This window comes from Rhinatrema bivittatum, chromosome 3 (genome assembly GCF_901001135.1).
Source record: "Rhinatrema bivittatum chromosome 3, aRhiBiv1.1, whole genome shotgun sequence".
Taxonomy (NCBI): domain Eukaryota; kingdom Metazoa; phylum Chordata; class Amphibia; order Gymnophiona; family Rhinatrematidae; genus Rhinatrema; species Rhinatrema bivittatum.
Window position 1 is genome coordinate 14,677,173 of NC_042617.1, and position 13,615 is coordinate 14,690,787.

The window sequence follows — 13,615 nt, forward strand, 5'->3', positions numbered from 1 at the left end:
GGAGAATAGAGGGGAGAGGTGGGAGGAAGGGAGGGAGGAGAGATTGAGGTGAGGGGAGGGGGGAGGGAGAATGAGGGGGGGGAGGGAGGGCGAATGAGGGGGAGGGGTGGGAAGGAAAGGACCGAAAATTTTTTTAAATGTAGCCCGTTGTTACGGGCTTAACGACTAGTTTTCTCATATTCTTTGTTTCCATTGGGTCTCCTGATGGAAGGCCATTTCGCATTCAATCCTGAAATATTATCAGAACTTTTTCCATTTGATGGATGAATTGTCTTATAAATTAAAAAAAAAATCATCCTACAATGCTGCAAGGCAAATGCATCAGTTTCTGTCTGTAAATAATTATGCTGGCAAGACTAGATAAGAATATGAAAAAACTCAGCGCAGAAATACAATTTGTACTCCAAAAAGAACTCTTTGACTTTTGTTCTCTGTATTTAGCTAATACTACATTTATTATTTTTTTAGGTGGAGTCTGTTTTGAGACAGGGGCTTACCATATTAACTTGGTCATCTCTGACATTAGATAATTTTTTTAAAGATGCAGATACAGCTATGAATAATTTCAATCAACTTTTAAAAAAGGTATGTATTCACTTTAAAATTTGACTTAAATAAATTGTGCATATTGGCATGGACTTTTGCATTTTAGTATTAAGAGAATATTGCCCTTACAAATACATGGTTTACTTGTTTATGTGGTTAATGTAAATGAAAAAAACCTCAATAATCACAACTTCTGTCTTGGAAACAGAATATGATATCAAATAAAGACTGTGGGAAAGAAAGCACCACAGAGAAGAAAAGTTGAGAGTTTAGAGTTTAGGGGTAGTTTTTAAACTGTCCACATTAGGACAAAGTCTGTAGGTAGGTTTCGCCCAAAGACAGCACCACGTTTCAAAGGGATGGTTTGTGTGAAATGTGGCTTTGAAATTTGCCACAGGTATAAAATACCTAAGATGTTTGTACCTGCTTTTTCTGCAACTTTATTTTTCATGGAAAATAACATATACAGTTTTGAAAATGCAATTTACATGCTTTATTTTTCTTCCCTGACCTAAATATGCCCAAGAGAACATTTCCTTTAAGGGGCCTATTTACTAAGACACACTAGGCAAAGAGGCGACTCAGGACAGCTGGCACTATTTTGAATTTCAGCGCTGGCAGGGCAGGAGCAATTGGGCATCATTAATCTAAGGTTGCCCAGAGATAAGGGGGTATCTGAAGAAGTGGGGTGGGGGAGGATGGCAGTGTCGGTGGAAGGGTTTCCAGCCGCCCTGGATGGTAATGTTATCATGTGATCTCTCTCTCTCTCCCTCTTGTCACACATGACAAACAACCTCAGCTGCTCAATAAAATAAATGCCCCAAAACAGAAAACGCCCTCTTGCTCTATGCCTCACCCCTGCCACTTCTCATCTCATCCATCCTTTCAAAACTGCCACCCTTAACAGCTACTCTGCTGTCCCGCCCACTTCCGGTGCCCTAGGCCACCGCCTACCCCATCTAATGTTTCCACCGGCCCTGGAGGGTGGTGGTTGTGCCATGGGGTGGGTATTCCTGCTGTCTCTATTGGTAGGGCTATAGGAGGTTAGACTAGAGGGTAGGGAGAGAGGCCAACAGGGGCAGGGATAGAAAATAGTGATTAGCTGCCTCCTTAAGTATCGTGGCCCAGGGGGGCCACAAACATGAGTTCCCATGGACAGAAACATGTGGATGTTACTATTATAGGTAATATCCATGCATTCTGCGTTGCAAGAACACAGGTTTTACTAACCTGCAATACTTGTACCACAGGTTAATGAATCCATGGGAAATAATCTACATTAAAATGTCAAGTTAATATGCCATTTTAACACTGCTTAGTGTTTAAATATGGATAAAAATATGCACATGGAGGTCGATATTCAGTGCCACTTAGCCAGATAAATAAGGACTTAATTGGCTACGTAGTGGTGGTTGAATATCTGGCCGCTTTTAGCGGTCGCCACTTATCTGGATAAGTACTTGGCCATCTAAGTGGTGGGCAGGAAATAGGCATTTCATAGAGGAGATTCTTATCTGGTTAACTTAGGCTAAGTACTGATATTCAGACTTTTTCGGTTACGTTGAGCCATACTGAGGAAGGGTAATTTTACGACAATCAGTTTACATGTGTAAATAGCTATTTCATATGTACAGTAAATGACTGAAAATTGCCTAAGCCCATTTCCTTCATTAATATTGTAACCCTTTTCTTTGGACGGGCATATCTCTACCAAGGTCACACAAAAGAATTTATAACTGAGGCTGTCTTCACACTTCTCATTCCCCATTTCTGTATTCTCAAGGTGTTGGTCCTTTCGGTGAGGGTGAAAGCTAACCTTCTTGACCCAGGCAGTAGTGTTCTCCCATGTATGTGTGCTACCGTAGCTCTTTGGGACAGTTACACCTACAAGCCAGGCAGGATTTACTGGATGGGTCTTCAAATAGTTACTTCCAGTGTTCATAAGAACATAAGAATGTTGTGGGCCTAGGCGCGGGCAGCCCCCTTACCTACCTGCTCTCTGAACGCGGCCAGCTAGGCTGCCGACGCCGTCCTTCGCGGCACGCCGAGCCTGCCCGATGTCTTCCCTCATCTTCACAGCTGGAGCCGCCGGTACAGACGCTGCCTCCGAGATGGGGAAGCCCCTGCTGGGATTTCCTCTTGCGGCAGGAAGCTGCTCCTGCAGCCTGCATCTTCCTCTTCCTTTGCGGCAGGGCTGCCGCCGACAACGTCGCTGTTCCTTGGGCCTCCCATGTGGCAGGGACACCGCTGATGTGCCTGTTTTCTTCCTGCCTTACCTTAGGCGCGCGTGCACGCTTCCTCTCGGGATTTAAAGGGCCAGCGGCTGGTAAAGCCCCGTGGCCCTTTGAAGTGACATCATCAGCCAGTTCCTGTTTCAGCCCTATAAAAGGGCCCTGCCTGCCTTCCTTCAGAGAATTCGGATCAGGTTTGCACATCGGCTATGTTCTTCCTTCTGATCCAGGTTTTCCATGGTCTCCTGTGCCTCGATGGATCTTTGTTCCATGTTCTTCATGTTCCTGATCTTCGTCTCCTTGATGTCCCTGGTCTCGTCCTTCGTCGGAGCTCCTTCGTCGCCTGTCTTCAGTTCCTGATGTTCCTTTTCCAGATGTCCCGTGTCCTGAGGTGCCATGTTTCTGATGTCCAATGTTCCTGTCTTGACTCCATCCGTCTCATCTTCAGCTCTTCGTCCAGTTCCCAGTTCCTCGTCTGTCCACCTCTCTTGGCGTGCCATGTCGGGGTCTGAGTCCAGCCTGCGGGATGGCTGGTAGGGCACCTCGTGGGACAAGGCCTTCTTCTCGCATGCAGCGCAAGCCTCCGGGAGACGTCTGTTTTTAAAGCCTTGTTCCTGAGTATCTTGTTCCCGGTCTACGGAGTTCCTTTGTGCCTACTTCCGTTCATGCCAAAGACTCTGCCATAATCTGCTCCACTCCAGCCTGGTCCATGACCGGCCACAGGCGGCTGTGTAGGGCATGAATCTTCGCAGTGTTCCAGTTTCAAGTTCAACGTCTTCACCTGGAGTCTGCTTCACATTCAGCGTGGTCCGTGACCAGTCATGGGTAGCTGTGTAGGGTGTGCTGCGATGCAGTTCTCACCCAGTACTTTTGCCTGCCTCTTGAATCCTTGCCTGAAACTTCTGAATCTCTTGAATCCTTGTCTGAGTCTTCCGAGTCTTCTGAGTTTCCTGAGTTCTTGTTTGAGTATCCAAGTCTTCGTCCGATTCTCCTGAGTATCCAAGTCTACGTCTGAATCCTCTGAGTATCCTGAGTCTTCATACAAGTCTTCATGTTACTGCCCTCAGCCTCCGTCTGGCCTCACTCACTCGTCGTTCTCCAGCGACGGGTCCAGAAAGGCTATCAAGAATAGCCGGAGGGCTATTCTCGAGATCAGCATTGCATTAGAGGAAGGAACTATGCCAGAGACACTAAAAGAACAGAACACCCATCGATTTACACTACCCACTCATGCTGCACTTCATCAGAGACACATACAATTGCTCGCTACACCCCCCCCCCCCCCCCCCCAGCCAAATCCACACATCTCTCATCCACCAAAGATCGAGCCTTCTCGACAGCGGCTCCAACCATCTGGAACTCCATGCCCCCCAGACCTTAGACAAGAACCTTGCATACTGACATTCAGAAAGAAACTCAATACATGACTATTTCTACAAGCCTTCCCTGATCTATAACCGCCCCAACTATAATAACTCGCCATGGTTTTCCAGTCGACGTACCACATCCCTGACTTGGCTTCTGACTATACATTAATTAGTCCCGAGTATTATGAACTGACACTATTTAGTCAGGAACATATGATATTATTACAGCCCTGAGTATATGATATTTACATATTTGAAAAAATCCAGTCCTGAGTACATGTTTTATTATAATCCTGAATAATTGACTAGATATTATTTATTTCTGAGACTAGATATTATTTATTTCTGAGTTAGCCATGTCTCTGGCTCTTCCTTCTCCCAGTTCATGTGCCCCTGTTTTATTGTAACTTTTGTTCACTTGTTCTCTCTTTGCCTATTGTTCATGTTGATGTTAATGTTTTTGCACCATTGTTTCTTGTAAACCGATATGATATGATTGGTATCATGAATGTCGGTATAAAAAAAGCCATAAATAAATAAATAAATAAATAAAGGGGGCAATAGTTAAACCGATTTTAAAGAAAAAAAACAGCGATCCACTTAACATAAACAATTACAGACCAGTATCAAACCTTCCCCTAATCGCAAAATTAATAGAAAAAAACATACAAAAGCAACTTGCAGAACACCTAGATAGCAATAATATCCTGTATCCATCACAACATGGCTTTCGAAAACACTATAGCACAGAGATGCTACTACTTGCGCTAACAGATAGCATCATAAGAGGTTTCGATAGTGGTAAACATTACATCCTTAAGAACATAAGAACATAAGAAATTGCCATGCTGGGTCAGACCAAGGGTCCATCAAGCCCAGCATCCTGTTTCCAACAGAGGCCAAAACCAGGCCACAAGAACCTGGCAATTACCCAAACACTAAGAAGAACCCATGCTACTGATGCCATTAATAGCAGTGGCTATTCCCTAAGTATAATTGATTAATAGCCATTAATGGACTTCTCCTCCAAGAACTTATCCAAACCTTTTTTGAACCCAGCTACACTAACTGCATTAACCACATCCTCTGGCAACAAATTCCAGAGCTTTATTGTGCATTGAGTGAAAAAGAATTTTCTCCAATTAGTCTTAAATGTGCTACTTGCTAACTTCATGGAATGCCCCCTAGTCCTTCTATTATTCGAAAGTGTAAATAACTGAGTCACATCTACTCATTCAAGACCTCTCATGATCTTAAAGACCTCTATCATATCCCCCCTTAGCCGTCTCTTCTCCAAGCTGAACAGCCCTAACCTCTTCAGCCTTTCCTCAAAGGGGAGCTGTTCCATCCCCTTTATCATTTTGGTTGCCCTTTTCTGTACCTTCTCCATCACAACTATATCTTTTTTGAGATGCGGCGACCAGAAATGTACACAGTATTCAAGGTGCGGTCTCACCATGGAGCGATACAGAGGCATTATGACATTTTCCGTTCTATTAACCATTCCCTTCCTAATAAATCCTAACATTCTATTTGCTTTTTTGACTGCTGTAGCACACTGAGCCGACAATTTTAAAGTATTATCCACTATGATGCCTAGATCTTTTTCCTGGGTGGTAGCTCTTAATATGGAACCTAACATTGTGTAACTACAGAAATGGTTATTTTTCCCTATATGCAACACCTTGCACTTGTCCACAATAAATTTCATCTGCCATTTGGATGCCCAATCTTCCAGTCTTGCAAGGTCCTCCTGTAATGTATCACAGTCTGCTTGTGATTTAACTACTCTGAATAATTTTGTATCATCCGCAAATTTGATAACCTCACTCGTCGTATTCCTTTCCAGATCATTTATATATATATTGAAAAGCACCGGTCCAATTACAGATCCCTGAGGAACTCCACTGTTTACCCTTTTCCACTGAGAAAATTGACCATTTAATCCTACTCTCTGTTTCCTGTCTTTTAACCAGTTTGTAATCCATGAAAGGACATCGCCTCCTATCCCATGACTTTTTAGTTTTCGTAGAAGCCTCTCATGAGAGACTTTGTCAAACGCCTTCTGAAAATCCAAATACACTACATCTACCGGTTCACCTTTATCCACATGTTTATTAACCCCTTCAAAAAAATGAAGCAGATTTGTTAGGCAAGACTTCCCTTGGGTAAATCCATGTTGACTGTGTCCCATTAAATCATGTCTTTCTATATGCTCTACGATTTTGATCGTTTCCACTATTTTTCCCAGCACAGAAGTCAGGCTCACTGGTCTATAGTTACCCGGATCGCCCCTGGAGCCTTTTTTAAATATTGGGGTTACATTGGCCACCCTCCAGTCTTCAGGTACAATGGATGATTTTAATGATAGGTTACAAATTTTAACTAATAGATCAGAAATTTCATTTTTTAGTTCCTTCAGAACCCTAGGATGTATACCATCTGGTCCAGGTGATTTGCTACTCTTTAGTTTGTCAATCTGGCCTACTACATCTTCCAGGTTCACAGTGATTTCGTTCAGTTTGCCTGACTCATCACCCCTGAAAACCATCTCTTGAACTGGTATCTCCCCAACATCTTCATTAGTAAACACGGAGGCAAAGAATTCATTTAATCTTCCTGCAATGGCCTTATCTTCCCTAAGAGCCCCTTTAACCCCTCTATCATCTAATGGTCCAACCGACTCCCTCACAGGTTTCTTGCTTTGGATATATTTTAAAAAGTTTTTATTATGAGTTTTTGCCTCTATGGCCAACTTCATTTCAAATTCTCTCTTCGCCTGTCTTATCAATGTTTTATACTTACCTTGACAATGCTTATGTTTTATCCTATTTTCTTCAGATGGATCCTTCTTCCAATTTTTGAAGGATGTTTTTTTGGCTAAAATAGCCTCTTTCACCTCACCTTTTAACCATGATGGTAATCGCTTTGCCTTCCTTCCACCTTTCTTAATGCGCGGAATACATATGGACTGCGCCTCTAGGATTGTATTTTTAAACAATGTCCAAGCCTGTTGAACACTTTTAACCTTTGCAGCTGCACTTTTCAGTTTTTTTCTAATTATTTTCCTCATTTTATCAAAATTTCCCTTTTTAAAATTTAGTGTTAGAGCTGCAGATTTACTTATTGTCCCCCTTCCAGTTATTAGTTTAAATTTGATCATGTTGTGATCACTGTTGCCAGGTGGCCCCACCACGTTACTTCTCTCACCAAATCTTGCGTTCCACTAAGAATTAAATCTAAAATAGCTCCCTCTCTTGTTGGTTCCTGAACCAATTGCTCCATGAAGCAATCATTTATTACATCCTTGTGATGCTAGACCTCTCAGCAGCCTTTGATACCATAAATCATGACATATTTTTAAATAGTCTAGATGAAATAGGATTAAGTAGCAAAACTATCAAATGGTTTAGATCATATCTAAGCAACAGATATTTTCAAGTACAAATCAAAGACGTAAAGTCAGAAAAGATTAACCTTCAAACAGGAGTACCACAGGGGTCAGTCCTATTGGCCACACTCTTCAACATATATCTCTTACCATTATGTCACCTACTGGCTGGTCTAGGCATCACACATTATATTTATGCTGACGATATCCAATTAATACTACCCATTGACGACACAATTGAAAAAACATTAAAAACAGCAAATATGTATCTAGATATCATCAAACTACTAAACCAAATGGACCAAGTAATTAATATTGAGAAAACAGTATTTATACATTTAGAATGAAAAAAGACTGAGATAGTTCAAAACCCAATTATACTCAAAAACAACCAAAAAATAGAGTTAGCAGACAAAGTACGGAACCTAGGAGTAATAATTGACATGGAACTAAGCTTAAAACAACATATATCTTTAAAAATAAAGGAAGGATACGCTAAACTCATAGGGGTAGATTTTAAAAAGCATTTACTCGAGCAAAACTGGTTTTTGCTCGAGTAAATACACTTTACTCAAGTAAGTGGGCTTTTCAAAATTGCTACAATATATGCCATTGAATTGTCCATAGGATTTACTCAAGTAAGTGCACTTTACTCGAGTAAATAGCTTTTGAAAATTGCTACGATAGTATGTCACATTTACATGCGTAACTCCTTTGAAAATTACCCCCATAGTACTTAGAAGACTTAAACCACTTCTAACAACTGCCAACTTTCGATCAGTACTGCAAGCATTGATTTTTGCAAGTACTGATTACTGTAACGCCCTCCTGCTAGGTCTACCATACACTTCACTAAGACCACTACAAATATTACAAAACACAGCTGCTAGAATCTTGACCGGCAAAAGCAAAAGAGATCACACCACAGAAACCCTGGCAGAGTTACACTGGCTACCCACTGGACAAAGGACAATGTGGCTCGTTTCTCACCTCACCCCAATCTTCCAAACCTAACAACACCCAATAACACTTCTACTGACCACTCCGATCCTGTCACACAATTGCATCCGCCTACACAAACCTCAAACACCACCTTCTCAAACTTCGAAAACACATCCGCACTTGAAATTGAAACCACTATCAAAAAAATCAGACCCGCCTATCATCCCTCAGATAATCTGCCCACCAAAACACTACTTACAAACCCCACTTCAATTGCCAAACACATCGCAAACATCCTGAATAAATCTATTACACTGGGCCAGGTCCCAACTGAACTTAAGCAAGCCATTATAAAACCCATCCTCAAAAAACCAGACCTAGACACCACTGATCCAGCCAACTATCACCCAGTGTCAAACCTCCCTTTCCTCTCCAAAATACTTGAAAAAATAATTAACAGACAACTCACAGATTATATAGAAAACCACAATATTCTCTCCTCATCCGAGTTTGGTTTCCGTAAACACCATAGCACAGAAACCCTACTCATCTCCCTCTCGGAAACCATACTCAAAGCCCTGGACAAAGGACAATCCCACATACTCGCACTACTAAGAACATAAGAACATAAGAAATTGCCATGTTGGGTCAGACCAAGGGTCCATCAAGCCCAGCATCCTGTTTCCAACAGAGGCCAAAACCAGGCCACAAGAACCTGGCAATTACCCAAACACTAAGAAGATCCCATGCTACTGATGCAATTAATAGCAGTGGCTATTCCCTAAGTAAAATTGAATAATAGCCATTAATGGACTTCTCCTCCAAGAACTTATCCAAACCTTTTTGTGAACCCAGCTATACTAACTGCACTAACCACATCCTCTGGCAACAAATTCCAGAGCTTTATTGTGTGTTGAGTGAAAAATAATTTTCTCCGATTAGTCTTAAATGTGCTACTTGCTAACTTCATGGAATGCCCCCTAGTCCTTCTATTATTCGAAAGTGAAAATAACCGAGTCACATCTACTCGTTCAAGACCTCTCATGATCTTAAAGACCTCTATCATATCCCCCCTCAGCCGTCTTTTCTCCAAGCTGAACAGCTGGCGGCATTCGACACAGTCAATCACAACATACTCATTAAACGCCTCAAGGAAATTGGCATCTCGGACACTGCCCTTCTCTGGTTCCAGTCTTACCTACACGACAGGAGCTATAGGGTAAAAATCGGTCGCAACGAATCCAAACCAGTCAAGCTTTCACAAGGAGTACCACAAGGCTCCTCCCTTTCCTCAACCCTTTTTAATATCTACCTCTGCCTACTTCTCTCCAAACTGGGTTTCCAGCACTTCATATATGCAGATGACGGGCAGATACTCATACCAATAACCGACTCTATCCCAAACGCAATGAAGATTTGGAACTCTGCTTTGTCTGAAATAAACAAATTACTCATTGACAACTTTCTGGCACTCAACACCAACAAAACCGAGCTACTCATCCTCTCTCCCCCTAACATTCCCACACTCAGCCTCTCTTCCCCCTCGCCACCATGCTGCCCTCCCACCCAATTTGTCCGCAGCCTAGGCATATGGATAGACAACCACTTTAACCTCAAAAAATTAATTTCTGCCACTATAAAGAGCGGATTCTTCAAACTCCACACCTTGAAGAGAATCAAACCACTATTACACACTTCTGACTTCCGAACAGTGCTGCAGGCCATGATCCTATCCAAACTGGACTACTGCAACGCTATCCTCATAGGCCTTCCAAAAAATACCCTTCAACCGTTACAGCTCCTACAAAATGCCGCTGCCCGCATTCTCACCAATACTCACCGTCATGACCACATCACCCCAGTTCTTCAATCCCTACACTGGCTCCCAGTAACCTCTAGGATAATTTATAAATCCCTCACTCTCATACACAAAGCCATTCACAACCAAAACATGCACTGGTTCCCTGAACATCTCCATCGCTACAACCCAACCAGACCAACTAGAAAGCAGCACCAAGCCAAACTCCTGACATCCTCCCCCAAAATCATCAAACATGCCACGATCAGAGAACGATCATTCATCATAGCAGGGACTTCCCACCGGAATAAAATGCCCCCCCCACCTACGCCAGGAACCTTGCCATAAAAAATTCAAACAGAATCTTAAAACCTGGCTCTTCAAACTAGCATACCCCGACTGACTGACTACTCCCAAAGATACATACCCGACCCCACACGCCCTACCCGACTGACACCCCCTACCGAGCTTAACAACCTCAGACACCCCCTCTCATCCTCGCCTCCTCCTACATCCCCTGTCCCCCCACCTCCCACCCTCCCCTCAACCTCCTCCCACCTCACCCCTTCTGTCATTACTCTCCCTCTCATTCACCGCTTATATCCTTCTATCTTGTTGATAGTTAAAAACTTCTTTCCTCTACTCACTTTAAGACTTAATTATTTATTCACCCTTCTTGAGTTGACTTAGTTTATCTACTGTTTGCTTGACATTAATCTATTGTAAAGCTTGTTGCTATGTTACGTTACAATGTGAACCGGGGTGATGTTTTTAACGTGCCCCGGTATATAAAAAAATCTTTAAATAAATAAATAAAAACAAAGAATTCCGTACAAAACACTTTGCACCATACATAAATTAATATTTAATCAAAAAGCAGATTGGCTGAACACAGCCCTTTGTGTACACGTCCCAAACAGAAACCTGAGATCAGCCAACAAAGCACTTCTTACTATTCCATCAATCAAAACAGCAAGACTAACACGAGTAAGAGAAAGAGCACTATCCTTGGCAGGACCCATACCTTGGAACACCATGCCCTTGGAGTTAAGATTACAAAGTAACAGCAAAACCTTTAGAAAAAATTTAAAAACCTGGCTCTTCAAACAAGCTTATAAAAAAGAGAAAGGAGAATAGTACCCAGGGGAATTCAGGTACAAACAATTGAACAACAAACACATAACCAAAATCAATATGTGTATAATTTATTTGTTAATTAGTTTGTTTCATTTGTAGTTCATCCGGAATCCTCGCCTTGTCTTCGCTCCAGCCTCGCTCCTGCTCCACCCGTGCTTGTATCATCTCACCTTCCGCGGTGTGTCTTGGGGTCCTCCCTGAGCCGTGCCACAGCTCAAGGGCTCACATTCTTCCTTAGATGTGACCACGCCCCCGAGCTCCTAACCGGGTCTGAGGGCATGCTCTGCAACAAAGAGCATGCCATACTGGGTCAGACCAAGAGTCCATCAAGTCCAGCATCCTGTTTCCAATCCAGGCTATCAGTACCTGGCAAGTACCCAAAAACTAAGCCTATCCCATGCTACTGATGCTAGTAATACCCTGTTTTCCCCGAAAATAAGACAGTGTCTTATATTAATTTTTGCTACCAAAGATGCACTAGGCCTTATTTTCAGGGGATGTCTAATACCGTAGAGCTGCTGGCTGCCCCTGCGTCAGCCATGCCTCACCAGTGTGCTGTCAGAGAGAGGTAAGAGTGTGCAGCATTCATGGTAGTCAGCTTGGGCTGACTCTGCTGCTTTTGAACCTCTGCACACTGCTTGGAAGGGGTCCCCAGACTGGTACTGCCACCATCCCCAGATGTCAGTAATCTTGCTGCCACTGTCACTGCTGCCACATGGCTATTATGGAGGCGCCGGTTAGGGATGTGAATCGTGTGCCCTATCGTCTTAACGATTGAAATCGTCTGGCAGGAGAAGAAAATCGTGTTTGGCACGTGTTTTTCCGATTAGTGCACACTAACTCCCAGTTAGTGCGCACTAACAGAAAATGATACAATTTGACACTTTTGAGGTCAGTTAAGGTCAGTTTAGGAATGAATATGTATTCCTATTGGCTGCCCTCTTATTTATTCATGTTACCAAGGTTCCCACTGACAGTATATGGGGGATGGGAAATGGAAATAGTTGGTAGCTTGACAAAAAAAGTAATGTGATCAGTCAATGTGACTAGAACTTGTGCCCTAACCCTGATACCAGGGATGTTGTGATCTTCCTGCACACAGTGCCCTAACCCTGGCACCAGGGGTGTTGTGATCTTCCTGCACACAGTGCCCTAACCCTATTAATACCAGGAGTGTTGTGATCTTCCTGCACACAGTGCCCTAACCCTGATACCAGGGGTGTTGTGATCTTCCTGCACACAGTGCCCTATCCCTATCAATACCAGGAGTGTTGTGATCTTCCTGCACCAGTGCCCTAACCCTGATACCAGGGGTGTTGTGATCTTCCTGCACACAGTGCCCTATCCCTATCAATACCAGGAGTGTTGTGATCTTCCTGCACCAGTGCCCTATCCCTATTAATACCAGGAGTGTTGTGATCTTCCTGCACACAGTGCCCTAACCCTGATTCCAGGGGTGTTGTGATCTTCCTGCACACAGTGCCCTATCCCTATTAATACCAGGAGTGTTGTGATCTTCCTGCACACAGTGCCCTAACCATGATACCAGGGGTGTTGTGATCTTCCTGCACACAGTGCCCTATCCCTATAAATACCAGGAGTGTTGTGATCTTCCTGCACACAGTGCCCTATCCCTATTAATACCAGGAGTGTTGTGATCTTCCTGCACACAGTGCCCTAACCCTGATACCAGGGGTGTTATGATCTTCCTGCACTCAGTGCCCTATCCCTATTAATTAATACCAGGAGTGTTGTGATCTTCCTGCACACAGTGCCCTAACCCTGACACCAGGGGTGTTGTGATCTTCCTGCACACAGTGCCCTATCCCTATCAATACCAGGAGTGTTGTGATCTTCCTGCACACAGTGCCCTAACCCTGATACCAGGGGTGTTATGATCTTCCTGCACTCAGTGCTCTATCCCTATTAATACCAGGAGTGTTGTGATCTCCAGACTGGCTGGGAGCAGGGATGCAGCTCTGCATGGATTACTGGGACAGGCAGCCCCAGACTGGCTGGGAGCAGGGATGCAGCTCTGCATGGATTACAGGGACAGGCAGCCCCGGACTGCCTGGGAGCCGGGATGCAGCTCTGCATGGATTACTGGGACAGGCAGCCCCAGACTGGCTGGGAGCAGGGATGCAGCTCTGCATGGATTACTGGGACAGGCAGCCCCAGACTGGCTGGGAGCAGGGATGCAGCT

The 13,615-nt window shown here is 43.6% G+C and overlaps 1 protein-coding gene across 1 annotated transcript in view; it reads left to right on the forward strand.

The window, feature by feature from the left end:
* DNAH8 (dynein axonemal heavy chain 8) overlaps positions 1 to 13,615 on the forward strand; it is a 1,926,251-nt gene that overhangs the window by 578,277 nt on the left and 1,334,359 nt on the right. Inside the window, 1 exon segment of the mRNA XM_029592920.1 lies at positions 469 to 585. Coding sequence (XP_029448780.1) covers positions 469 to 585 — 117 coding nt within the window.